Consider the following 26708-nt stretch of genomic DNA (forward strand, 5'->3'; position numbering starts at 1 on the left):
AACCAATCGCTGGGGCTGCAGGGTCCGCGATTGGTCCGCTTGGAAAATTAGTCCGAAGGCCAGGGCACCGGGGAACTAGCGGAGATGGCGGCGGCCGCGGCGAGTCGTGGTATCGGGGCCAAGCTAGGTCTACGAGAGATTCGCATCCACTTATGCCAGCGCTCTCCTGGCAGCCAGGGTGTCAGGTGAGGCACAGCGTGGTGAGGCGGGCGGGCTTCGGGGCGCCGGGGTCACGACCTCGACCTCCCGGGTGTTTGGGGAGGCCCGCTCCTACACTGTATGCGCGGCGCTTTCTCGGGCACCGCAGGGACTTCATCGAGAAACGCTATGTGGAGCTGAAGAAGGCGAATCCCGACCTGCCCATCCTAATTCGCGAGTGCTCTGATGTGCAGCCCAAGCTCTGGGCCCGCTACGGTGAGTGCGGGACCCCGGGGGTCTGGGACCCCGGTGGGGAAACAAAGGTTCGAAAAGACAAACAGCCGTCCAAGGTCGAGTGAAAACTTGAAGAGGAGTCTGGACCTAAGACTTTGGCCTTGCTTTTGACCTTGTATCCAATAAGGAAATTTACGTTCGTAGGGTTATAGGATGTTTGTGTCTTGGGTAAATAAATAGACGTGTGGAGGCGGGCCCAGTCCTGCACAGGGACCAGAAGCTGTCATTTTTGTAATTCAGAAGAGTTTTCAGATAGGAGAGGTGCTGGTCAGTTCTTGTCAATGTAGATCCTTCCAAATTATGTGTGGGCAGTGCCAGTTCAGGTAGTGTTAGAGTCTCAATAATGAAAACCTAAAATAATGATTCTGTGTTAAACACTTAATACTGTGCTCGGTGCTTTCCTATCTTAAGTCTCACTTAATCTTCATTATATGAGGGGTTTAATCCTTTTTTTTTTTCACTAGCGATTATAAAGTAGAATCAAAATTTTTATGGAACATACCTACAGTTATGTAGCCCATAACTGTATTGAGCCCTTCCTAGAATGCACTTCTGCCAGACAGCTATGGCTGGCTTCTTATTATTCAGGTTATTTTCAGTTCTGAGCTTATGATTCACCTCAAAAAGGCATTCCCTGATCAGTTATGTAACATTGCCCCAGCCCCTTTGTATCAAATTACCTATTTCAATTTACCACAACCTGAAAATTACTATCAGGTTGCCTGACACATAGAAGGCATGCAATATTTACACATACTGAATAGTGGTATTTTAATAATGGTTCTTAACACCTTGCCCTAGAAATGTCTGGAGAAAGTGGGGAGTCACACCTAAGGCAGATTGATTCTAACAGTGGACATCTGTAGTAATGCCATGCACTAAAAACTGAAGGAGGAAAAAGTTTCTCCTTCCAAAAACCAGTAGACTAGAGATGGACTCAAATAGCTACAGTATATTATATTAGATGCAGAGAAGGAAAACTCTGACTCCAAAAAACCTCCGCTGCCTTGCGGCATACCTCTTCAGGGGAAAGGCTAAGGGAGTAAACCCCGACAGAAAATCCGGAGCGGGAGTCCCTAAGGCGGTTTGACGTTGTAGTCAACACCGGCAACTCCTGCGGCGCACCTGAAGCCAAGCTGTATTGACTCCGTCTTTCCCTTGGACCCTTCAGCTGCAAAGAGAGGGGGGGTCTGCTGCATGGGCAACAGCAGACCCTCCATATCACCCCGCCCAGGCTCTGTAGCTTCAGCTTCACTGGAGAGGACACTCCAGCGTCATCACAAGATGTCGATTCAACACGGGAGGAGACAGATACCGTGTCACTCCGAGTCGGACTGCACAGCCATTCTCGGCGGTGCAGATAGACTCTTAAGAAGCTACACCATCGTCTCTCGAGACGGACGGCTGCCGACGGATTATATTAGATGACTACGGGAGCCACAGAATGGGCATCTAGCCAAGGCTAGGTCTGTGCAATGAATGCACTGCTCACGTGGTTAATAAATGACTACTGTGCCCCTTTGCACTTCCCTGAGACACCTTCCTTACCATCGTGGCCACCTAGAATCAGCCAAAATTCTAGTTGGACCTGGGCTTAATAGATGTGTTTGAGACCAACTGGATAAATTCTAGTCATACCAACTCCATCTCTCTACTATCCTTCCTATCATAACAACATTGTAACACTGTAAGTTGATGACAAACCTGTTGTTATACTTTGCTAGCCCCCACAGTGCAGAGTGGATACTTAAGTCACCTCCCTTTCTCTCCAGCATTTGGGCAAGAGAAGAATGTGTCTTTGAACAACTTGGGTGCTGATCAGGTAACCAGAGCCGTAGAGAATGTGCTAAGTGGCAAAGCCTGAAGCCTTCACTGAGCATTAAGAGCAACAGCCCCATAGTCTGCTGGACTGAGTACAATGTGGAAAAATGTATTCTCCTGTTCTGTATAAAGCTTGTGCTGTAAGGTGCTGTCTCACAATGTTCTTTACCTCATTCCACCTTCCACCCCTATTGTGCAACCACTGAAGCAAAGCAGTTTAATATAAAAATAAAACTTTATTCTGTCCCATCAAAAGCCACCAGCTGCTAAAGCAAAACAAGACAAAAAAAGAGGGGGAGAGAGAGATTCCAGGGCCCCAGAGTAAGTAGACCACAGCCACTTTCCTCTGGTCCTGCCTGGACAGTGCTGAGTGAAAGAGGGAGCTGGAGTCCAAAGGTCCTGGTTTAGGCTTAGGTGTGGGATCAGAGAACATGAGGCATTCTTATGGTCCTAAACCCCCAAAAGGGACTCTATGGACATGGAAGCTGGGGTGAGGGGGAGGAGTGGAGTAAGTGACATTGAGAAGCCAGGTCACCCATGAAGAACTGTCTGCTGGAGCGCATGCACTCGATCCTGGAGCTGTGCCTCTTCCTCATGCCTTTTAAGGGCCTGTAGCCCTGATTGCTGCAGGAAAGCCTGGGCAGCCTAATGGCAGGGAAGAAAAGGATTCAACACCTAGGTTCCTGTGTCCTAACACTCAACTCCCAGAACTTTGTGGGTTAGTCCACTTCTTGGGAGAGGGTGCGTTCCCAATAAGAGGGTGTTGTTTCTGACCTGGAGCCCATATAGGCTATCCAGATCCAGAGAAGTGGCTATATAGTTAGAACTGGGATAAAAGGGGCCATGGTGAGACTAGAGGCTTCAGAACAAAGGGGACTGAGAACCAGGACCAGAAACCAACCTCTGGCCGATAGAGGAACAGCAGTTGCAGCAGCTCCAAACTCTGGCCTACTACTTCAGTGTCAGAGAAGGCCAACATGTCCAGCAAGGAGGAGAGCAGGGGTCCTGGCCACAGATACCAGCAATAAGCAGGACCCTTCTCTGCAATGTTGCACAGAACTGTGAGCACCTGTAGAAAGATATGTGTACACACAGTCTCCACAAAGGATGAAAGCCATTGATAGCAAAAACTATAGAGTACTGACCACATGCCCCAGGCACTGTGCCCAGCAATTTTATTAGCATGTTCCATAATCCCCACACTGCCCTCAGGATTATTATTCCTAATTATAAATCAGGAAACTGAAGCTTAAGGTGATTAGTTAATTTGCCCAAGGTTAGTATCCAGTAAACCAGTTTAGGGACTCACACCTAGAAGGGTCTGCCCCTGAGACCATCCATACCATACCACCTGCCAGCTCTCAGCTAAGGGCACTTCTGAGCTCCTACTGCTTACACTTGGACTCAGATGTTTCCAATACCTACCAATACGCTCACCACATTAGATACTGGCAACAACTGCAAGAGAGACTCAGTCAGATCCAGGGACAGCAAAGAGGTACAGAAGCTAGGACTGTTTGCTGGAAGGGAAAACGTCAGTGTGAAGTCCCTCTAACTGCAGCCTGAAAACAGCCCCTCAATCCAACCCACCTCAGTCCAAGCCACAAGGAAGTTTTCCCAGTATCTATAGGTCCGGGCCTAGGCAGATTATGGCTCATACCAGTGAGGTTGTTAAGAAGCCAGAGGCCCTCGGGCAGCAGGCTGGGCTGTTTCTGGAGAAAAAACTGCAGAAGGACAAATAAGGATGCCACAACACGCTCATCTCTGAGCTGCATTTGCTCTCCCGCAGCATCGGCCGCTGGCTCTGTGAGCAAGTTGCTTAGACACCGAAGCACAGGGCACACCAGCTGCAAAGACAAGTTGGGGATCAGGTGTAAGGAGGAAGGGGCTACCTACATACTGGATAAGGCACAGAGTAGGAAGAAAGGGTGAACAGATCTTGACCTGTCCTCTTCACCTACCAGCTCCAGTCCTGCATTCTCGGATCTCTGGACAGCGCCAGCCAAGTCCAATAGCAGCAGCCCCAGAATGGACAGAGCCCCATGGGTGATGAGCAAGGCATTGTTGACCTGGCTGGGCAACAGGAAACAAGTATTGAATAGTTACTACTCAGCCAATTCCACTTCAAGCAGGCAAACAACATAGGTCTATGGGTTTCGTGGGTTTCCTGGATTCTGAGAAATAGACCATGGAAGGAAGAAAACACAATTCCAGAACCCAGAGTTCAAAAGCCTAAGTGTCATGAAGGGAACCACAGGAGAGGTCTGTGGCACTTTCTCAACTGGCCTGTTACCTGCAGATGATGTAGTGAAGGCACCAGGCAAACTCCACAGCAACTCCAGGGTTCAGCTTTGGGCCAGGTTGCAATAGTTGAAGCATGTGCTGGGGGAGAGTGGAGTCCAGAACAGAGCTGCCAACACAAGCAAAGCTGTAAGAACCACAGAAGGCAAGATGCCTATTGCTCTTCCCAAAGCCTAATAGCAAGTGGTAAAGTGTCAAAACCCAAAATCCTTCCCAGCCAGACACATGGAGTTAAATGTGCAACAGCTTTGGAACCAGACTTGATCAGGTATGAAGAGGCTACACTGCCAGATGGGTCATCCCCTATCTGCACATTTGGAGACACAATTTTACTTACGGGATGATCTTCTCTGGAGCTTCCTTAGCCTGCAGGAGCTGGGACAAGGCATATCCAAGGGCTTCCAGCACAGTCAGATGGGGGGACTAGAAGTAGACACAGTAGGGATCTGACTCTTGGAATCTAGGCCAGACGATTTCCTGAAATTTTCAACCCCTTAGCACAGGGCTGGAGCTGCCTAACCAAAGCAGTACGGGCATGTGGAAAGGAGTGAGGAGACGGTCACCCAGGGAAGAAGACAGAGAAGATGGACACTCACCTGGATGCAGGCAGCCAAGGCTGGAACAATGCCCTGTGGCAGGAGCTGCCTTCTCACAGCTTCACTCTCCACCATCAGGTTACCCAATGTATACAGACAGAGCTCCTGGGAGCAGGACAACAAAAGCACTGGGCTTGGCCCATGTCAGGCCAGGGTTGGGGTGGGCAGAGAGGATGGAGCAGCCTTGTCCTTGAGACTCTGGGCACCAGAGGGTGGAAGATGATGGAATGGATGGGTGTATGTATGGCTGTGGGCAACAGGGGAAACAGGTTTTCTTCTCCCTACTTGCCAGCTGGACCCAAAGGCACTTTCTAAACAAGCCAAAAACAAAGTAGGAAGGGACAGGGCTTACTATAAAATCTGAGCTGTGACCGGAGAGGTAGGTGAGAAGGTACGAAGTGGCTGGCAGGCAGGCCTCAGCCACCGCAGACTGCTCAGAATGAGAGAGCTCATGAAGGCACCGAGCCGCCTCAAGTTGCAGCAGGGCCTGGTTGCTGGTCAGGAGCCCGACCAGGGTCCGCATGCTGCCCTCCAGCCTACATGAGTGAGTACCAGAGGCCTGTTCAGCCTGTGGCCCCTCCCCTCTATACTCCTATCCATCCCCTAGGACCCCAGCCACCCACTCACACCACCCACACTGACCTGATGAAGGTCTGCTGTGTCTCTGGGTGCTGCAAGCCTCGACGAAGGCTGACCAAAGCGCCCTCTCTCTCCTTGTCCTCTGTTCCCCGCTGTGCTAACCACAGGAACTGCTGGATCTGGAGGCCAGGGCAGGGAGAGATGGCAACACAGTTGCCAAAAAGCAAATCTTTTTTTTTTTTTTTTTTTTTTAATTTTATTTTGGTTTTTCAATTACAGTTGTCCCCTTTTCCCCTAATTCCTCTCCCCCACCCAACTCACCCCCTCTCCCGCAATCATATCCCTCCCCGTTGTCCATGTCCATGAGTCTTTTATATAGGTTCTTTCAAAAAGCAAATCTTGAGCCCTGATCTGCCCACTTCACCTGGGAGGCCTCCAATATTGCACCATCCCTAGAACTTGTCATTCACACTAATATGGCAATAAGTGCCAACACTGCAGTAGAGGGGATTGGGACTGGGCTTAGTACCAGCCCTGCCACTTACTCTTCAAGGGGTCTAAACCTCAGTTGTTCACCTAAAAAAAAGGGGGGGGGTGGATAACATCTATCCCACCTTCTTACAGGGTTATTTCAAGGATAATATTTAAACCTGGAATAACCTACCCCTCCAAATCATTCTCCCCATGCAACCTGTACTCTAGCATCACCTAGCATAACATGACTTTTTAATGGTGCCAAGATTTTGCACAGTCTATTTCTTCTGCCTGGCATATCCTCCCCAGGTCCTCCACTCCCTTCAGATTTCTGCTCCTATCTCTGCCTCTGGGAAGTTAGCTCTTTCTGGCTTTCCATGGCACTTAGGGGTTCCTATTGTGCCTCATGTTTCCTTCATGTCAAGTGGTAGCACATCTGTCTACTTCATGGGCTGTGAAAACTTAAAAGAAAGGGACTCTTCTTCTTTTCTGTACCTCTGTACCCAGCAGTCTCTTGGCATAAAGTAAATACACAATGAATAAAGGGTATAACCCAGGCATAAGTGCTTTGTAAATTATATATGTAAACACAGACAATACAAACACAGAGGATGCCCAATACATGCTGAATGAATAAATGAACTAAAACCAACTCTTTCATTCATTTATTCAATAAATACTGTACAGGCATCCAAGTTTTCAGTAATGATGAAGATAGGGTCTAGGTTCCCATGGACTTAAAGTTTAGTTAGAGCCCTGGCTGGTGTGGCTCAGAGGATTGGATGCCAGCCTGTGAACCAAAAGGTTGCCGGTTCGATTCCCGGTCAGGGCACATGCCTGGGTTGGAGGCGAGGTCCCTAGTTGGGAACTTGTGAGAGGTAACCCATCAATGTATCTGATGTATCTCTCGCACATCAATGTTTCTCTCCCTCTTTCTCCTTCCCATCTACTCCCTCTAAAAATAAAAATAAATAAACTCTTTTAAAAAATTTTAGAGAAATAATAAGCAAATAAATTAGGTGGGATGATTAATATTCTGCAAACATGCTGTCAAGACAAAATACCAAAAGGGACCCACTTGAGATGCAGTAAAGATAAAAGCCTTGACAGGAAAGAGCCTGGTATATTGTTCCAAGAACTGAAAAGGGGGCAGTTTGGTTGAAATTAGTAATCTGATAATATTGGAGGTAGGCCAAGATTAGATCATGCTGGACTTTATAGGTCACAGTAAGAAGTTTGGTCTCTGTGTACCGCCCCACCCCACCCCCCGCCGCCCTCACGAGTTTCTATGTCTATATAAAGGACGAATCTAACTGATGTATGGAGAATGAACTTGAGGGCCGCACGTAGAGATGCAAATGACCCGTTAGGAGACTGCTGTAAGTATCCATTGGAGGGTGGTGGGAGCTGCGATGGAGAGGCACAGAAAGACCCAGAGTTTTGTTTGCTTGTTTGTTTTTAATCCTCACTGAGGAAATTCATTTCATTGCTTTTAGAGTGAGTAAGGGAGAGAGAAACATCATGAGACAGATTGGTTGCCTCAGTTACGCTCCCCGACCAGGGGGATCGAAGCCACGAGCTTTCGGTTACGGGGACTACGCTCCAACCAAGTGAGCCACGCTGGCCAGGGCATCTCCACAGTTCTGTAAAGGGTTAAAAACAACAACAACCACACACACACACACACCTAGCGGGTGGGCTAGGACTTGAAGTATTGATATGGGAATGAGGGTCGGGATGGGGTAAAGGATACCCCAGTTTCTGGCTTGGCCCATTTTAAGTTTTTAAGGGACCACGTTCAGGTTTGGGGACGGACCTCGAGTACTCTAGGAAGGAACTGGGCGCCAGCCAGTACGGACCTCACCGCGCACCTGCCCCCTCACCTCAGCTTCCCCGAGGATCAAGGCCACACATCCCCCTTCGGCATCCTCTGGGGTGTCGTCTCTCAGCAGCCTCTTGCTGACCAGCTGCTGCTCCCTTCTCGCCTTCCGCAGTACTGGGGACAAACGAGCCGGCTGAGAGCAAAGGAGAGGCACCCAAGACCCAGAACCCCGTCTCCCACCCAGGGACCCTCCACGGCCACACCCCCATCTTCCGTGTTCCCTCGCCCGTCTGCACCTGCCTCCCGCTCCCGCCGGCGGCGCCGTAGCTCCTCCACCCCGCATCCCACGGGTCTGAGACGGCCCTGCCGTCGGTTCCACATGGTGGGGCTGCAGGAAATTCTCCCTGAGCACAAGGAGGGGACCACAGACACGGGGTATGGGAGATGGCAGTGACCGCGCAGCCGCAGCGCCAGGCGGAAGAGGCCGTGAAGCAGGCGTGGCTCTGTGCCAAATGAAGGCGGGCCGAAGCGAGGGGGCGAGGCCAGGGGCTGAGGCGGGGCGAAGGGAGGGGAGGGGCAAAGGGGGGGGCGAATGGGGGAGGGGCGAAGGGAGGGGAGGGGCGAAGGGAGGGTGGAGCGGAGCTGGGCGAAGGCAGAAGCGTGGGAGCTAGGCTGAGAGCCAAGCGAAGGGCCTACCTCCTTGGTTTGTCTTCTTCCCAATACCAGGAAAGAAAGTGCGTAGAACTGTACTCAAGAAAGAAAGAGATAACTAAAGGGGGGGAAAAAAAGATAAAACAAAAAAAGGAAAGAAAGTAACTCAATCCCTACCCGGGCTACCTCAGGCCAGTAGCGTCACCTTCCACTCAGCAAACAACCTCCCCACTCCTAAAACATCCTAGAGGAACATTCAAAACTAGCCCTAGTTCTAGGAAGATATGGGATACCATTTATTAGTATCCCCCCTCACCTCACCCCAATGTTCGCAATAGCAATTATTCCCATTTCATGGGCGAGGAAAATTAGACAAATATAATTATTTCACTGCATAAAAATGAGCTGTATTATTTTTAGAATAAAGTAAATTACCAAATTTTGAGCGCCACTAATTTATTGGGTACTGGGGAAACACCGATGAGTTTAAAAAGAAAAAGGTGTTCCTTACCCTCAAAATCCAAATTGTGGCCAACGTGGTCTAATCCCTGCATATATCTCCAGTTTCCGCTGAAAGGTACCTCACCTTATCATCTCTCCTGGATCTTCTCTTTGTTACCTAAACAAGCCTTGCTCTTTTCCTCCTCCAGGATTTTGCACAGGCTGTTCCTCTACCTAGAACCCTGTCCCTGACCCCCAACCTCAAATCCACCCCAACCAGCACCCTTCCCTTAACATCATTCTCAAGATCTCAACTCCTATGTCTCCTACTCAGTTCTACTGGACCAGTTGCCCTTGTTATAAAAGTTTATAACAGCATATATTCTTTCACAACCCTTTTCACAGCTGTCATTAAGTTATAGTGTAATTGATGTTGTCTCCTCCCAAATCGCCTTTACAACTCCAAGACAGTAGTGTCCTAGTAGCACTTCAGAAGTTCCACTGGAGGCCTCTGATTTTTAGAAAGCTCTTACTTAAGCAAATACACAAATAAGAAAAGAATCCAGGAAAGGGCATTGTTCTTCAAACCAACTTCCTTCCTTGAATTTAATTCCACCTTTTGAAGTCAATTGATAAAGTCTTTGGTCTCACCCACAAAACATCTAGTAAAGTAGCTGTAGACTACCATTATCTTGTCTTCCACACCTTCTCTCCAGGCCCAGCATCCAGCCAGCCCCTGGACAGCCATCTATTGAGCACCTGCTCTGGACCATGATCTAGCTGGGGATAGGGCCCAAGTCTTGTCCCTTTCCTCATGAACAGGCTGACTTCTATAACCACATCTTTCTCATGGTGGGGAAGTTATGATACATCTCCAGGCAAAAGCTATGTTCTGCCCAAAGTGTCTGCTCAGTTACAGATGCCAAAACTGCCTTTTTACTCTTACCTACCTGGCAACGCTGTTAACCCTATAAGAAACAGCCCCATGTCTTCTCTACTACGGGCCTAGGTGTTCCTTTCTCCTACCACAAGTCTTCTTTAAGAGTCTTCTTCATGATGGTCTGCAGTTCTGTGTCTGTTTTCATCTCCCCCATCTACTAGAGTACTTGAAAGACTAAGTAATGGTCATGTCACTATCCCAGAGTTTTGCCCCAATCCTAGTACTTGGTAGACAAATGATAGATATTCTTGAATTAAAGTATGAGTTGGGAATCTTTGCAGAAAAAGATTGCCCCTCTTATCTCGGACCCCTCATCCAGAATGTCTCCATTAAGGTGATGGGATTTGCTTAGGAGCCAGGCTATGGTGGTCCTAGTCTTCTGAATGCCGAGGCTCTGACAAAGAAGATAACAATCAGGGCTACTGTAAATAGATGTGACTCTGTGCCACACACTTTACTTATAGACAGGTATTGTTATTATGTCCATTTCAAAAGCAGAAGCTCAGAAATATGAGGCCCACAAACTTTCCCAAGTCTGACAACCTCAGTGGTAGATCTGGCTTTCCATATGCCTGGCTCTCTGACTGCAGGGTCAGTGTATTTAACACTAGGCTATATTAACATCTTGGTCCTTAGAGATGTCCCAATGACCAGGCTGGGCCTTGGGGCATGGCTGAAGGTATCAGGGCATTTCCAACAGGACACACAGGGAGGAGAGAGGCTTCCTTGTTTGGATTGGGGACAGATATTGGAAAATAAAAAAATTCAAATGTTTTTCATGCAGCTCTTTCCCCAGAAATCCAGAGGTGCAGGCCTGTGAGGACTGTTGTGAAAGTGTTAATGACAAAATTTCCATGGCTTAAAGCTTTTTTACTTTATTTTACTTTTTTAAAATTTATTGATTTTGAGAAATAGGGAGAGGGAGAGAGAGAGGGAGAAAGAAGGGCAGAGAGAGAGAGAAAGACAGAAAGAGAGAGACATCAATTTGTGGTTCCACTATGCTTTCATTGGTTGATTCTTGTATGTTCCCTGATCAGAGATCGAACCCACCACTTTGGCATATCGAGATGACACTCTAACCAACTGAGCTACCTGGCCAGGGTTGAAAGCTTTTTTAAAATAAAGGCTTTTTTGAGCTGTATGCTAGCCAGAAAAGGAACAGGTCCTGAGGCAGGAAGTCTAAATTACCAGCAGTGTGGCTAGGTTGAGAAAGCAACATGTGTACTATCCTGGAGTTGCTGGGCTCTTTTATGCATTATGTTTTGGGGAAGAAAGTTGTAAGTCATTTAAAAGAATTTACATGGTTATAGATAAGGGGTGGGACAGTGAAGTGGAGACAGTTCCATGATAGGTGCACAGTCTATAAAGAAGAAATATTTACTACTTTTTTTTTTTTTTGCACAAGTTGTTTGTTGATTTGTTGATGATTATTTACTACTTTTGATTAGTTACAAACAACAGTCCTAAATGTTCATGCTTATGCAAAATGAAATGGTCTAGTGGTCAGATAAATGCCTGGAGGTTCATCCAAAGCTCCAAAATATACTCAGGAATGTGAGCAGTCTTTGTTAGTTGGTCCACAGCTATTAACTGGTTAACTATTCCTGTGTCTTTCTCTCATTCTCTGGCCTCTGTAATTTTATTTAGAACATCTCAGAATTTTTCTCTTGTCGAAACATAAATCTCACCCACCCCCTGGGACTCTTGCTTTTTTTGTTACAACAAGTGAATTACTAATTAATCCTAATTCAACATAGGTCCAGCCCTTCCTTCCTAGGACACAGGAATTGTGTTGGGGGAGGGCAGAGGAGCACTAGGTGCAAGTGGGGAAAACTGTGTTTAAAATATCTAGCTTCTCAATTTCAGGATGGGGAAATGAAAACTGTAAGAGCTAGTGGTATGGCCAATGTGTTTCTGTCAAACACCTCTACTTAAGAAAGATATCACTTAAGATTTTTTTTATTTGTTTATTTTTAGAGAGAGGGGAAGGAAGAGAGAAAGAGAGGGAGAGAAACATCAATGTGTAGTTGCCTCTCATACACCCCCAGCTGGGGACCTGGCCAGGCACATGCCCTGACTGGGAATCAAACTGGTGACCCTTTGGTTTACAGGCCCCTGCTCAATCCACTGAGCCACACCAGCCCGGGAAGATATTAATTTCTTAATCAACGAAGTTAAAGTCAGCAAAGAATGAGTCAACAAAAAGAATTTAAAAAGGGAAGGGGAGTTGTTCTCCAGATAAACTTCCTTCTTTTAAACTTAATTCCGGCCCTTGGTGACAGTAGATGAAGTTTGCAATCTCTTCCACAACATATCCATGTAAATTTGGGAGGATATTCAGGGCATTCGCCTTGGATGGTGAGAGGTTAAGAGTAAACACCAAGACTAGGAAAAAGTCAAGGAAACTACCTAGGTTGAGTTGCTGGGATACAGGCGGGGGAGGCAAGAGTCCTGGTAGGAGGCCCTGGGGATCTTCCCTTTTCCATAGCCACCAGATGAACTTGGGGCGCCAGAGCCATCAGGGCACTGCCTGGGGCAAAGCACACTAGAGGCCCTGCAGGATTCTTCCTGTTATGCCCCTCCTCCCAGCAACATCCTTCATTGCAAAATTTCCCAGAAGGGTAATAAGTGGAGTGGCGAAAAGAGGTGGGGAGTGACCAGGGTTCACAGAGGAGGGAAAAAAGTGACATTCTTGGGGTTATATAAACTCAGAGGCCGCCAAAGTGGGTGTGGAGTCTGGAAGCTGGCGAGTGCAGCTAAAGAGGAAAGAAGCCAAAGCCCTTCCAAGAGCCAGCCGCGGGCGCAGAGGCTCTGAGCAACTATCGATCATGGTGAGTGCACGGTCTTAGGGCGGAACGCGGGGTACTAGGGGAATTCCAGGGACTGACTGGGGCCACCCGACCTCCGCTATCTCTCTAGGTGCGCGCACCCTGCCTGCTGCTGCTGCTTCCACTGGTTCATCTTCCTGGGGCCACACCAGAGCCCTGCGAGATAGACGACGACGATGTACGCTGCGTCTGCAACTTCACGGATCCGGAGCCCGACTGGTCCAGCGCCTTTCAGTGTATGAGTGCTGTCGAGGTGGAGGTCTACGGCGGCGGACGCAGCCTGCAGGAGTTCATAAGGTTCGCCGAAACCGACCCGAAGCAATATACTGACGTGATCAAGGCTCTGCGCTTGCGGCGACTCACGGTGGGCGCTGCACAGGTTCCCGCTCTGCTTCTGACTGCCGTCTTGCGTGGGCTTGGGTCCTCCCGCCTCAAGCAACTAACGCTCGAGGACTTGGAAGTAACTGGAACGATGCCGCCGCCACCTCTGAAAGACATGGGGCCCGCGCTTTCCATCCTCAGTCTCCGTAACGTGTCGTGGACAACAGACGGTGCCTGGCTCTCCAAACTGCAGCAGTGGCTCAAGCCGGGCCTCAAAGAACTGTACGTTAGGCAAGCACACTCGCTCGCCTTTCCCTGCGCAGACCTCCACACCTTCACCTCCCTCACCACTCTTGATCTGTCTGAAAATCCTGCACTGGGCGAGCTCGGACTGACTGCGGCTCTCTGTCCGAACAAGTTCCCCGCCCTGCAGGAGCTAGCGCTACGCAACGCGGGGATGGAAACGCCAGGCGGTGTGTGCGCGGCGCTGGCGGCTGCGGGTGTGAAACCACAGCGCTTAGACCTCAGCCACAACTTGCTGCGCGCCCCGATCCCGGGCGCTTCCGGGTGCGTCTGGCCCAGGGCACTGAGCTCTCTCAACCTGTCCTTCGCGGGCCTGGAGCAGGTGCCTAAAGGACTGCCGGCCGAGCTCAGCGTGCTTGATCTCAGCTGCAACAGGCTGAACAGGTTGCCGCGGCCAGAAGAGCTGCCCAAAGTGAGTAGCCTGATACTGGAGGGGAATCCCTTTCTGGACCCTGATGCCTCCAAGTACCAAGAAAACCCGAACTCCGGTGTGGTTCCAGGCTTTGTGTGTTCGACCCTGGCCGTAGGAGTGTCAGGAACTGTGGCACTGCTTCAAGGGGCTGGGCCCTTGCCCTAAGAAGGGGAGGAGAATGGATTGCTCAGATTGCCCTGACTGCAGAGGGGCCTCGTCAGGACGTCTCAAACAACCACTTTTCTGCCAATCTTTATTAAAATCTTAAACAACAGTCTTCGTCATTCACTCAAAAAGATGTTTGTTGGGTGTCTGCTATGTGCTGGGCACAATGCTGGATGGGGTAACCATTATACTGAGGTTTCATTCATCCCAACTCCCCAGAAACCATATCTACCTAAGTAAAGGATTTCAGGTGCAGAAGACTCAGGAAAACGCTGCTTTATCTAGGGATGAGTGGAAGAAACAAGGGGTTTCTGTGCAATCCAGGCGTTTTGAGCAGATTACTGGTACATGTGTTAAAGGGTGTTTGTAAACATAATTAGGAAGATTCAGAATGTTTTCTTTCCAGTACATTTTCCACGAGTCAGCTGGTCTCTTTCCAAAAAATAAAAATAAAAAAGAAGAAGGAAACCCACAACCATTTTCGTCCTCTCTCTGTGTCTCTGAGAGGAAGGATAGCCACCCCAGCTGTCCTACACAAACTCAGAGTTGCATAATTTTAAGCTACCTCTCCTGCTGTGTAAAGCTACTGTGCACGCACTGGCACATTGGTTTCCTCTGTAGGGAATTTGGACATGGAGAAGTGATGCAAGATACAATCGTTAAACAGTCTGTCTCTGAACCAGAGATCCTGCGATTAGGTTAGTATGGTTAGTATATGAGCGTACTGTATAACTGTTTCAGGCTGGCTTTTTTAATCAGCAAATAGGATAACATCTTAGACCGTCACAGCTTCTTAGACCCATCATAGAGCAATTAACAGGATGCCCCCCACCCCACCCCATCCATGCTATCTGAGACCCAAGACATCAGGCAAGAGGTGCTGTTTCTTCTAAGAGTTTCATTAGATCTGGGAGGCAGCCACACTCATCAGAGAACTAGATACCTGCCTCACAGGATGGCAGGAGGTATGCAAGCACAGCCCTCCAGCCTGCCTCCTTCCAGTGTCCAGAATCACACAGATAGGAATGGAGAATGAAAATTAATATTGATAGGAGCATTATGTAGGTCACCAGATCACAGACTCAAAGAACCACGGGGACAGCTAAATAAGCTGCCAACCCCAGTCAGGAAAACTCACTGGAGTATCTTAAAGAAGACTTAATCCAGCCGGTTGGAACATTTTTAGTATCAGAGAATTAACCACTTTAAGCAATTTCTTACATTGAATGGCTCTGAAAACTCTTCACTAAACAGTTACAGAGGCTCTGTTCCACCTCAGACACTGTGCTAGGAGCCTGGGTACAATGATAAATCAGAAAACATTTATGCCCTTGGGGAATTCTCAATCCGGTAAGGGAGACATACACAAAAAAGATCATTGTGATTTAATGACTGGGAAGGATCAACTCTGTGAGGAAAAGGTGGTCCTCTGGAAGGCCATACAGATGAGAAGACATTGAATATGGGTCTTGAGAGGTGCATATCACTTCCTCAGGAAGGACACCCCAAGCAAAAATGGGCAGCATGTTGTAAGGCTCAGAAACCTGAAAGTATATGGTCAAATCTGGGAATTATAACTGATTAGGTAGGGCTAAAGATTATGGTGATGCAAGCTGGGAACACTCATTCATTCAAGTGCCTATTATGTGTCATGCACTGTGACTATAGCAACAATAAAGCTGAAGTTCTTGTTTGTATGGAGTTCAGATTCTAACTGGCTGGCAGGGGCCAGAGGAGGACAGTAAACATATCAGACTTCCATAAGTGCTATGAAGAGAAAGGAGACAGTTTTGAGGATTAATATGCTGCTAGGATTGTTAGGAAAAGTTCCTCTGATAGGAGATTTTTGAACAGATACCCAAGTGAATTGAGAGACAGAGCTTGAGGATATCTGGGGGAATAGCATTTGAAGCAGAGACAACAGCAAGTACAAAGATCCTGAGGTTTTTAAGATGTTAAAGGAAAAAATAAGGAGGCCAGTGTGGCTGAAGGAAAGTAAACAGGGATGGTAGGGAGAATGGTGAGAGATGAGATTAGAGAGTAGTAGCAGGGCCAGATCATGCAGAGAGCCCTGTAAAGCAGTAATACTCAAAATATGATCCAAAGCAAGGACCAGGCTGCAAATTGTTTATTAATGCACTATGAGGAGATAAATAAAAGGGTCAAGAATTTTATAAAATTTTACATCACAGAACATTTCTGTCATATTTTACAAAAGTGTCATCTACAATGGGTTGAAACTTTGCAAATGAAACTTGGTGCCCTGACTGGTATGGTTTAGCTGGTCGTGCACTGTCCCACGAAGCAAAAGGTCGTCGGTTAGATTCCCAATCAGGGCACATGCCTGGGTTGCGGCATCTGTCCCTGGTTGGGGTACATTACAAGAGGCAACAGATTGATATTTCTTTCTCACGTTGATGTTTCTCTCCCTCTCTTTCTTCATCCCTTCCCTCCCTCTCTAAAATAAAAAAAAAATTAAAAATACATAAAATCTTTAAAAGAAGAAACTTTGTCTCATGTCACAGACAGTTTGAGAAGCACTGTAAATATGGAGCATAGTAAGGACTTCAGCTGTTGCTCTTAGTAAGCTTAGGAACTATTGTATCTCTCCTCTGACCTCAGAGGGAAAGTTTTCAGTCTTTCACTTTTGAGTATGTTATATTTGTTGGTCTTTAAGATGAGAAAAATAGCATGGTTGTGTGCAGATGGGAATAATCCAGTAGAGAAGGAAAACCTGATGATTCAGGAGAAGGAAGAGAGTCATGCTGGAGAACTGTCCTTAAGTAAATGAAAGAGACTGGTACCTAATTCACCAGTGGAGGGGTTGGCCTTAGTGCAAGCATGGAAACAATCTATATATATATAGTCCAGGCTAGAAGGCAGGATATCTCGGCAGAGATGTTGGTAGTAATTGTGGCAGCAAGAGTCTGTGAACTTCTATGAAATTGAAGCTCTAAATAAAAGATCTTCAAATAGCAGGCACCTTCTCATTGTTCAGGATTCAACTCAAATGTAACCTTATGTGAGGAAGCCCTTTCTGCCTCATCATTTTGTGCACAGCACTGATCTCAAATAGAAATCATCTTCTTTACTGGGTCTGTTTTTGTTTGTTTAGTACTGTGTTGAAAGCTTCCCAAGAGTAACAGATGTCTTAATCTTGTTCAATTCTGAATTTCCAGTCCCTAAAACAGTGCCTGGCACATGGCATCTGCTCCATAAATCTTTACTAAATAATTAATTGAATGAATGAGAGGGGTAGGCTGAGCGTTTTATTGTTGCCATGAGTTAAGTGAGAAAAGACTGATATACTTCACTAAAGTCAAATAAAAAGATATGTCTAACTAAGACAAATAACTTAGTTGTCACAGTTCCAGTTGCAAGGCATGTAGTGTTCTTTTGATCTGATAGTACACAGCAACCTAGGGGCAGAATTCATTCCTTTATAATTGGGGGAGGGTGCACAGGGCAGCCCAAGTGAAGCCCAAAGATTGAGCAAATTGTTCTGATAAAGGCAGGGAAGTGAGACAAGAAGTGGGAGTTGGACTAAGAGAAGCAAAGGATCCATTTCCACTTGGCACAATGTCAGATACCCAGTGTGGTGTGACTTATTTTATACTGCAAGGATAGCATTGGAGGTCATAAGACTTCCTTTTCTGAGCCAAAATCAGTCTCCCTATAGCTTCCTCTTTTATTCCCACTCTGTCCTCTGGAACCAACTGGACGTCCATTCTTTTCCTCGGAAATCTTTGTACCCTGGGTCAAGAATTTTTGTTCTCTCCCATGGAGTCTTCTTTTCTCCAACGTCCCCCACCCCCACCCCAACCAGTTCTTCTAATACTCAGAGCCCCCTCATTCTCCAGATCATGAGAGGCTTTTTATAAGCCACTTAGAATGATCTGTAGTAGAAGAAATTTGAGCGATGACTTTGATATTTGAAGATTAAAAAATTTTCCTAGTTTTCTTTGTTAGTAGGGTATAGTATATTCTAGGCATGATATTGTTGTTATGTATAAGAGAGTGCTTGATAAACACATCACAAGAGAAAAAAATTTCAGTCAAATATCTCTTATGAATGTGAATGTGGGAACCCTCAAAAAAATGCTAGAAATTAGCTCCAGCAATGTATAAGAAGAATTATACACCAATGACCAACTGAGATTTATCCCAGGGATGCAAAGTTGGTTTATATGTATATACTTGGAGTGAATGTCCTGAAAATTAAATTTAAAAATTTTATTCACCATACTATCAAAAAGAATAAAATACTTAGGAGTAAATAAAGCAAAAGAAGAGAAAACAAACTTCTAAAACTACAAAATATTGGTGAAAAATATTAAAGAAAATCTAAATAAATGGAATAACATTCCATGTTTATGGATCTTAATATTGTTAAGATGTTAATTCTCTCCTAATTAATCTACAGATTCAATAAAATTTTATAAGAATCTAAGCTGGTCCTGGCTTGTGTGGCTCAGTGGTCTGAGTGCCGGCCTGCGGATCAAACTGTCACTGGTTGATTCCTAGTCAGGGCCCATGCCTGGGTTGTGCGCCAGGTCCCCAGTTGGGGGCGCGCGAGAGGCAACCACACATTGATGTTTCTCTCCCTCTCTTTCTCCCTCCCTTCCCCACTGTCTAAAAATAATAAATAAAATCTTAAAAATTTTTTTTTGAAAAGTTAAACATACAATTATCATATGACCCATCAATACATTCCTGGTATGAAATGAAAGACATGTGCTCACATACAGAAATGAAAATAAGAGAAATAAAAACATATGTCCACATAGGAACTTGAACACAAATGTTTGTAGCAGCATTATTCCTAATAACTAAAAGAGGGAAATAACCCAAATGTGCATCAACGAATGATGCATTAAGAAACTGTGGTTTATATATACAATGAAATATTATTCAGCCAAAAGGAGACATGCATTGATTTATGCCACAGTGTGGATGAACCTCAAAACTTAATGCTAAGTGAAAGAAACAAGGTGCTAAAAAGTGACATATTGTACAATTTCTTTGATATAGTATACCCAGAATAGGGAAATCCAGAGACAGAAAGCTGGTGACTAAGAAAGGGAGAGGGGGGAAATGGGAAGTGACTACTCAATGGGTATGACACATTTTTGGAGGGTGATGAAAAAGTTTTGAAACTAGAGAGAAGGGATGGTTGCACAACATTGCAAAAACACTAATGCCGCTGACCTACGCAGTCCAAAATGGTTAATTGTATGTGTTGCGAATTTCACCTCAATGAAAAAAATATCCAGAAGAGGAAATAAAAGTGTAAACAGTAATAAGCTGTAACAATAAGTACTGGGATGTGTAACAGGAAGAGTGGAGTCCTAGCAAATGCCTGGCTCTGACTGGACGGGGTGAGAGTATCCAGAGGAGGTGACACTGGAACTGAGGTTTTGGAGGATGTGTCGGAATTCAAGATATTGCAAATGTAGAAAGTGAGAGAAGAGGGGTTCTTTAAAGAAAAGAGGTGGTTGACATTTCCATGCACAGGGAACTGAGTGGGCAAAGTCTTGGAGATGTGAAAACCGCAATTTCCACACTGAGGACTGGGAAAGTTGAAGACATGGTGTACAGGGAGAATGTAAGCAGCAGAAAAGGGAGGCAGAGGCCAGGCCATGAAGAGTTTCGCAGTCTGTGTTAATGTCTTTCAACTAGGGAGTAAGCATGATTATTTTGTTAGAGGAACAGCATGGATGTGCTTCTTTTTGCCTAAATTAAACTCTATATCTTGGCAATATCTTTTTGACTAGTTTTTAAAATGTTCATTAATATACTGCTTACTGTGTTCCAGACATTATTCTAATTCTTATTATAAACTCAATCTCTTCAACAGTGGTTTTCAATGTCATCAGAATCACCTGGAAGCCTTAAAACACAGACACCAGAATTTCTGAAGTAGGAAGTGTGGGGTGAAGACTGAGAATTTTCTTTTCATTCCAATTCCAAGAAGATGCTTGATGTTGCTGGCCCAAGGAACACATTTCAAGAAACACAACTTTATGTTAACCTTTTATGAGGAAGTTACCATTATTATCACCATCATTTCCATTTTGCAGGCATGGAAAAAAACAAGAAGAAAAATAACTAACTTGCCCAAGGGCCGTATAGCTCTTACACTATTTTCCCTGTGGTGGAAGTGGGATTAAATATCAGGTGACATCAGCCATATCTTCTAATTTAGAGACTGCACAGAAGCAGACTTAAGGGATGGTATTTTCAATCCTTGTTTGCAACCATCACATATATATTACACACACACACACACACACACACACACAGAATGGATCATTACTGACATATGAGATAAACGAATTAGACATGCTATCTAATGTCAGTGAGGGAAAGTCTTAGAGAAACTCTTTAGGTCCTTACAATGAAGCTTTTTTACTGGTCCTACTGGGATAATATCAGGGTTTAGAATGCACAAATATCAACGTACAAAGTTGACCGTCCCTCAGGTGAAGCAACAAGGACCCTAGAGGGGGAGTGAGGATGAAGAAGGGACAAGAGACACAAGGAGAGGAGACAAGACAGTGCTCTGATCAAGTCTCATTTATTCTTAGTCAAAACAGCATTCTTATAGCTCAGGAGAAGAGGAATTTTTCATTCGCGGGGAACGCAGCTGCAGCTTGGGCGTTATCTGGTAGATATGAGTTAAACTGCAGGACAGCAATCCCAGGAACAGAAAGAGGGTCGTTGCCCTAGTAAGGAGTAAACAACTATTATGGGATGGTGAGGCCATGCCAAGCAGAACTTTAGGATGTCAGTTAGTAAGACTTCAGCTGAGGAACTTTTTAGTTCCCCACAGGTCCCCCTCTTTTATTTTATGTAAGCTGAGAGCCTCGCGGGGACTGCGCCTGTCTTAGGTCAGGAGATGGCCACACGGAGCCAGCCTTACCTTACCCGTCATTGGTTATCTAAGGCAGCTTCTTTTTGGCCAGATACCTGTCTTAGGCGGCGGCTGGCGATGCGTGTGGTCTCCAGTTGCCCGTCATTGACTGTCCAGTCCAGCTCACCGAGGCATTAATTACGTGTATGAGCATCATGGTAAGTTGCAGTCTCAGCTTGTTCCAATTTATGATAATGGACCTGTATTGGCTGCATTTTTATGGCATCTATTTGTTGCTTGATAAAGGCCATCACCTTATTGAAAATGAAAGGTCCTAAGGATAGCAGCAGGAGTAGCCCTGAGAGAGGTCCTAAAAGTGGGAAGAGATAGGGAAGGGCCCCATTAAGTCCGCTCCACAGGGGATTTTCGAAGAGTTCTCTTCTTCTTTTCACTAGGTCTTCCTGCAGCTTCTTTATTTTGTCTCGGACGATGCCCGATTTGTTGGCATAGAAGCAGCAACGTTCCTGCAAAGCCAAGCATATTCCTCCCTGTTCTGCTGTAAGCAGGTCTAGTCCCCTCCTATTTTGGAGAACTACTTCAGCTAGGGAGTCTAACTGATCTTGGACGTCATTAATGGTGCTGGACAGAGCTTGAACATCATCGATTAGCTGATTAGAGAGCTTTGTGTAGGAGTGAACTGCAATTCCTAACCCTGTTGTCCCTGTAGCTAACGCTCCTGAAACGCCTAACCCTACTAGTAGGGGGATGAATGATACTGCTCTTTTGTGGCGTCCTGTGATGTAGTCTAAACTGGGAATGGGAACAAGGTCATCTCCGGAAATTATATCTATGTCTGGCAATAAGGTAGCTAGGACGCATATTCCTGTCCAATTGTTGGGCAAGGATGAAAATGCCGAGTTTCCCCCACAAATAAATACCTGCCCTTTGCCTGGGCAGAGAGAGCTGCTATAGTTCACTACGCTACTATAGTTAGCAAATTCAACAAATCCAACATGAATGTCAAAGCTATTATTCTGAGACTTACCTTGGAGGCAGAGGGAAGCAGGAAAATACATGGGCTGTACTCTAAAGGGCAAGCTGGGGCTACAATTTTGATGAGACTCATTAAAGGAGGCGATATTAGCAGGAATGGCTAAGGGCATAGGCCTGCCTAAAGTCATACATAGCCAGCAGTCTTCAGCTAGTTGGGGGTTGGAGATGTTAAGGGCTCGGTGGGTGGCCATCAAGATGTCAGTGGTTTGGGTATCTAAATCTATTCCCCGTGGTTTAGGTAATGCCAGAGGGTGGTAATTGATTTTTGGATACAGGTTTGTTATGAGATGTTCTATTTGTTTTTGTACTGAGATTTCGCTTATTCTATCTTGTGGACCACCACTATCAGAAACATGTATAGGGGCCTTCTTATGCCAGCATACTGGCTTTCCAACAGTGCCTTGGCAAGAGGCCTGTAGATACTTAGTAGACCCAATTGGTGAAGGATTGGACCCCCAGTCTCCTCGGCTAATAGCATTTTGCACTTTTTGCAGTATGGCAGTAAAATAAGTGACATTAGAGGAGATACATTCTTGTATTGACTCATAACAAGTAGAATGCATTTGATTATAGAAGGTGGTGCATTCCTTGGGACATGCTCCTGGCTTGCCATTGGTAGTGAGTATGATGGGAGGCTTATTTACACAATGCCACCTCGGTTTAGAAACCCCTGTATCAGTTACATTATATTCGAGGTAGGCCTTTTTGGAGCCGCAATCTACGGTTTTGGTATAGCGACTGGGTGTGGCGTAATTGGTGGCAGTACCTCCCCTGCAGCTGCAGTAATGAGTCTATGGACAAAATCTGCAAAAGGCTCATCTGGTCCTTGTTTAATGTTAGTGAGAGAGGAGCTCATATCACCCTTAGTGGGGAGCCTCCTCCATGCTCTTGTACCTGCTGACTGAATTTGAGCAAAAAGTCCTGGATCATATTGCATTTGATTGTCACTAATTGCATAGTTGCCTTCTCCAATTAACATATCAAAATTCCACCCATTATTTGCTTATATATTGCGCCTAGCAGTATCCTTACAGATTTCTACATATTCTGATTTCCAGAGGAGATAGATAGTCTCCTCCAGCTAGGGTCGCTCGAGCCAATGTTTGCCAATCACTTGTAGTGAGCCACTGATCTGTGACCGATTCTAAGATGGCCATAGTGTAAGGAGCCGTGGCTCCGTATTGAGCTACTGCTGTTTTCAATTCTTTTATGACTTTGAAATCAAATCCAGTGTGGTGTCGCCAGGCCTGTCCCGGGGCATCTACTGTTTCTGATACCAGAAATGCTTCCATTTCTTCTAAGCCTAGTATTGGGGTATTTTGGGGGCCGCTCCTCTGACTGGGGGCCTCTGGCTCGGAGGGCCCTCCAGAGAAGGCTCAATTTCTTTTTTCTGCTTTCCTATTTTTAGCCCCTCTAATTGTCTTATTAATTCCTGATGTTCCTTCTCTAATTTTATTTGTTCTTTTAAATGTTCAATTTTATCCCTCAGTTCTTTTCAAGGATCAAGGACAGGGTACGCAGAGGGGGGAGCGGAGGGTGAGGTATAGGGCAGTGGCCTTGTTCCCAGAGGTGGCCAGTCAGGGTTATTGTATTTGGCTGTCTCTTCCGCCAAGCTATCCAAATTAACCTCTCCCTCGTCAGAATTATTTGCAGTATATTCTGATAGGTCTGGATATGACTTCTTTTTTGATTTTACCGACACTTCTTTAGGTGCCGCAGCTCCCCCTTCAGTAGTCTGACCCTTTGCCAGCTTACTCTTCGGACTGTTCTGTTTTCCTTTTGGTTTGACTACCTCATTCTCACCGTCACTCTCAAGAGATATTAAATCATCCTCCTCTCGGCTGTCATTTCCCTTATTTTTTCTACTTTCCTCCTTATGATCTGTCTCTAAGATATTTTGACCTTTTTCTACTACATTAGCTACTACAGGATCACTATGCCTTTGAGATAGGAGTTCATCTATTAGATTCCAATAAGAGAAGGCAGTTACAGGAACCTTCTCCGGACCAAATGTATTATAAAAGTCTTTTAAAGCATCTCCTACGCTTTTCCACCGTCGTGGATCAATGTTCCCCTCAGTGGGGAACCAGGGACATAAGTCTTTGATGTAATCAAAATATTTCAACAATTGTTTTACCTTAACCTTAACTCCTCATGCCTTGAGAGCCTGTCCTAGCTGTTCAACAAAGAGTTCATGTCGGCTCACTTCTTGACCCATGATCGCCGTTCACTTACCGAGGTGAGGTCAGCGCGGCAGGTTCCCGCGTAGCCTTTTCCTCTTTTCTACTTGGCCGGCTCCTCGAATGGCGTCCTTCACTGAATCCCCCGTTCTCGGGCCCCACGTTGGGTGCCACTTGACCCGTCCCGCAGGTCGAGCAACGAGGACCCTAGAGGGGGAGTGAGGATGAAGAAGGGACAAGAGACACAAGGGGAGGAGACAAGACAGTGCTCTGATCAAGTCTCATTTATTCTTAGTCAAAACAGCATTCTTATAGCTCAGGAGAAGAGGACTTTTTCATTCGCGGGGAACGCAGCTGCAGCTTGGGCGTTATCTGGTAGATATGAGTTAAACTGCAGGACAGCAATCCCAGGAACAGAAAGAGGGTCGTTGCCCTAGTAAGGAGTAAACAACTATTATGGGATGGTGAGGCCATGCCAAGCAGAACTTTAGGATGTCAGTTAGTAAGACTTCAGCTGAGGAACTTTTTAGTTCCCCATACAAAGTGACTATTAAGTGTGTAAAAGGAAACCACATTAAGTAAAAAGTGACAACTCAAGATTAAATTGTACATAAATACTTAATATTTGTTGTTTTAAAAATGGTTATTTTTAATTTTTTGTAAATCACAAAAAATAACAATATTTAAAGAAGACAACCTTGTTACATATGCTGCTTTTGGGATGTCCTGAGATGAAATGTCAATTCTTTCATTAATCTGCTCACTTTTCCGCATCTTGATCTAATTTATGTCATCTCCCTAGTTTCCTTCTGATAAATAATTTCTTTATAAAAGGAAAAGTTAAATACAGAGTTACGATATGACTTAGCAATTCCACTCCTAGTTATGAAAACATATGTCCCCACAAAACTTATGCACAAAGCTTAAAACAATGTTATTCATAATAGCCAAAAGGTGGAGTCAACCCAAATGTTCATCAACAGGTGAATAAACAAAATGTTGCAAATCTATTTCTATATAATAAAGAATTTAGCAAGTCATTATCCCAAGTTCCTGGGAGATATCCTCTAAATCCTTGAAATTTCTCCAGTAGGTGTGTCTTTGTTATTCATGGTGCTCTCTGATAGCTTATGAGTCTCTGCCTTTGGCTTCTTCAGATTTATATCTACAAATAAATTTTTTACTTTACTATAATAAAATTGTAAGTGTAGGGACACTCCTGAGTTCTGTTAGTTGTTCTATTGAATTATTGATCCTGAGGAAGTAGTGAGAACCTCCAAATTTGTACCAGCTGATCAGAAGTGTGGATAGCCCGGGGACCCCCAAGCTTGCAGCTGGAGCCTGACTTGAGGGTAGTCTTATGGAGGGCTGTGCACTTAACCTGTGAAGTTTGGTCCAACTCCAGATAACTGGTGTCAAAAGTCATTGAAGTTGCTGTCAGGAGAAGTGGAATTTGTTAGAACAGCTCTGACACACTGAAATATACAGTTTGGGAAGAGAAAGAATAAAACGGTGGGGAATAAGGAACCTTGATTCTTGGGTGTCAACAGATAATCTATGGTGTAGAACAGCAGCCTGAGCCCACACAGGCTGTTCATTTTCAACAGTATAAAACGGAAGCTGGAAGGTCAGTAGGGACAAATTCTCTATACACTAGAGCTGTGTGGTGGGTACACTAGGACTTAAGGCAAAAGCCTGTGACTGCCTCTCAGTGATGATTGCTGGGAATTTGGACCAAGGAATTTCTTTTTGAGGGCATATTACTAGCTTGCTGTCCCATTAACTGAAACTGCTCCTATACCTAAAACAGAAAATAATCGTTTTTTTTTCCCCCCTTTCCAGAAAAGTTTTTATTGCCTTTGGTCCACAGCTGGTATTTCACTTTATGTCTTGTTCCCAGGGCTCCTGAGTGGGGCTGGTCCCAGAGAGGGCCTCCTGGTGAAGTTCCCCGTGCAGTACTTGGTTGGGAAGAAAAGACTAGTATGGAATGTGGGGTCTGGCTTTGCCTCAACCACTCAGAACTCCATTGTTCTGTCTGGACCTCAGTTTTCTCATTGGGCCCCTGGGAGGACCCTGGGGAAATCCAGTTCCTCAGGATGCCTAAAATATCTGGGGACTGTGGCCTGGCCCTCTCCCAGGGGACTTCATTCCCAGCACCCCTCTTCCACCATCCCCGCCCCGTCCCCCTGGATTACTTTAGTTTCATTAAAACTGCCTGAAACTTTTCTAGGTACAGAAACCACAAACTGATCAGCATAGAAAAAAGAAGGGCAGAAGCAACTGGAACCATCTGGGGCCAGTTTTCCTTCCTACATGGGTTTCTTCTTCCCCACACAGCTTGGCCCAAAGCCTGCTGGGAAATTTGCTACCTGGCTGTGCCCTGGCAGGGACTCCCACCCAACAAGCATCTGGATCTGGCCTTCACAGATCCTCAGCTGGAAGCCCTTGAACATACAGAAAAACAAGATGAAGACACAGAAAAACCTGAAATCCCGGATTTGGTGATGATATCAGGAGACACCCCACAAGGGAGGCT

The 26708-nt window shown here is 45.7% G+C and overlaps 3 protein-coding genes across 4 annotated transcripts; 2 read left to right on the plus strand and 1 right to left on the minus strand.

Moving 5' to 3' along the window:
- Positions 1-3: 3 nt before the first annotated feature.
- NDUFA2 (NADH:ubiquinone oxidoreductase subunit A2) lies at positions 4-2341 on the plus strand. Its single transcript, XM_090288167.1, has 3 exons — positions 4-185; positions 308-414; positions 2205-2341. The coding sequence occupies exons 1-3, from the start codon at positions 85-87 to the stop codon at positions 2294-2296; spliced, it is 300 nt and encodes a 99-aa protein (XP_090144293.1). The 5' UTR covers positions 4-84; the 3' UTR covers positions 2297-2341.
- A 128-nt stretch (positions 2342-2469) lies between these two features.
- TMCO6 (transmembrane and coiled-coil domains 6) lies at positions 2470-8515 on the minus strand. Of its 2 annotated transcripts, XM_090288169.1 has the most exons (12): positions 8322-8515; positions 8087-8199; positions 5793-5908; positions 5503-5686; positions 5151-5255; positions 4892-4977; positions 4547-4663; positions 4215-4326; positions 3914-4100; positions 3679-3773; positions 3155-3322; positions 2470-2898 (listed from the first exon to the last, which is right to left on the minus strand). In XM_090288169.1, the coding sequence occupies exons 1-12, from the start codon at positions 8404-8406 to the stop codon at positions 2785-2787; spliced, it is 1482 nt and encodes a 493-aa protein (XP_090144295.1). In that variant the 5' UTR covers positions 8407-8515; the 3' UTR covers positions 2470-2784. The 2 variants fall into 2 exon arrangements, with proteins under 2 accessions (XP_090144295.1, XP_090144296.1); XM_090288170.1 differs by lacking the exons at positions 5503-5686; positions 8087-8199; positions 8322-8515 and having other exon boundaries at positions 5793-5830.
- Positions 8516-12832: 4317 nt separating this feature from the next.
- Positions 12833-14195, plus strand: CD14 (CD14 molecule). Its single transcript, XM_090288168.1, has 2 exons — positions 12833-12888; positions 12977-14195. The coding sequence occupies exons 1-2, from the start codon at positions 12886-12888 to the stop codon at positions 14084-14086; spliced, it is 1113 nt and encodes a 370-aa protein (XP_090144294.1). The 5' UTR covers positions 12833-12885; the 3' UTR covers positions 14087-14195.
- The last annotated feature ends 12513 nt before the right edge of the window (positions 14196-26708 follow it).

The sequence above is a fragment of the Furipterus horrens genome, unplaced genomic scaffold (assembly GCF_987537825.1).
Source record: "Furipterus horrens unplaced genomic scaffold, mFurHor1.1.pri manual_scaffold_10, whole genome shotgun sequence".
Taxonomy (NCBI): Eukaryota; Metazoa; Chordata; class Mammalia; order Chiroptera; family Furipteridae; genus Furipterus; species Furipterus horrens.

Coding starts and splice junctions, on each gene's coding strand:
- NDUFA2 (XM_090288167.1), top strand. CDS start 85: ATGGCGGCGGCCGCGGCGAGTCGTGGTATCGGGGCCAAGCTAGGTCTA. Junction 186..307: donor CCTGGCAGCCAGGGTGTCAG/GTGAGGCACAGC, acceptor CGGGCACCGCAG/GGACTTCATCGAGAAACGCT. Junction 415..2,204: donor CAAGCTCTGGGCCCGCTACG/GTGAGTGCGGGA, acceptor CTTTCTCTCCAG/CATTTGGGCAAGAGAAGAAT.
- TMCO6 (XM_090288169.1), bottom strand. CDS start 8,406: ATGTGGAACCGACGGCAGGGCCGTCTCAGACCCGTGGGATGCGGGGTG. Junction 4,101..4,214: donor AGAATGCAGGACTGGAGCTG/GTAGGTGAAGAG, acceptor TTGTCTTTGCAG/CTGGTGTGCCCTGTGCTTCG. Junction 3,774..3,913: donor GCTTCTTAACAACCTCACTG/GTATGAGCCATA, acceptor TTTCCCTTCCAG/CAAACAGTCCTAGCTTCTGT.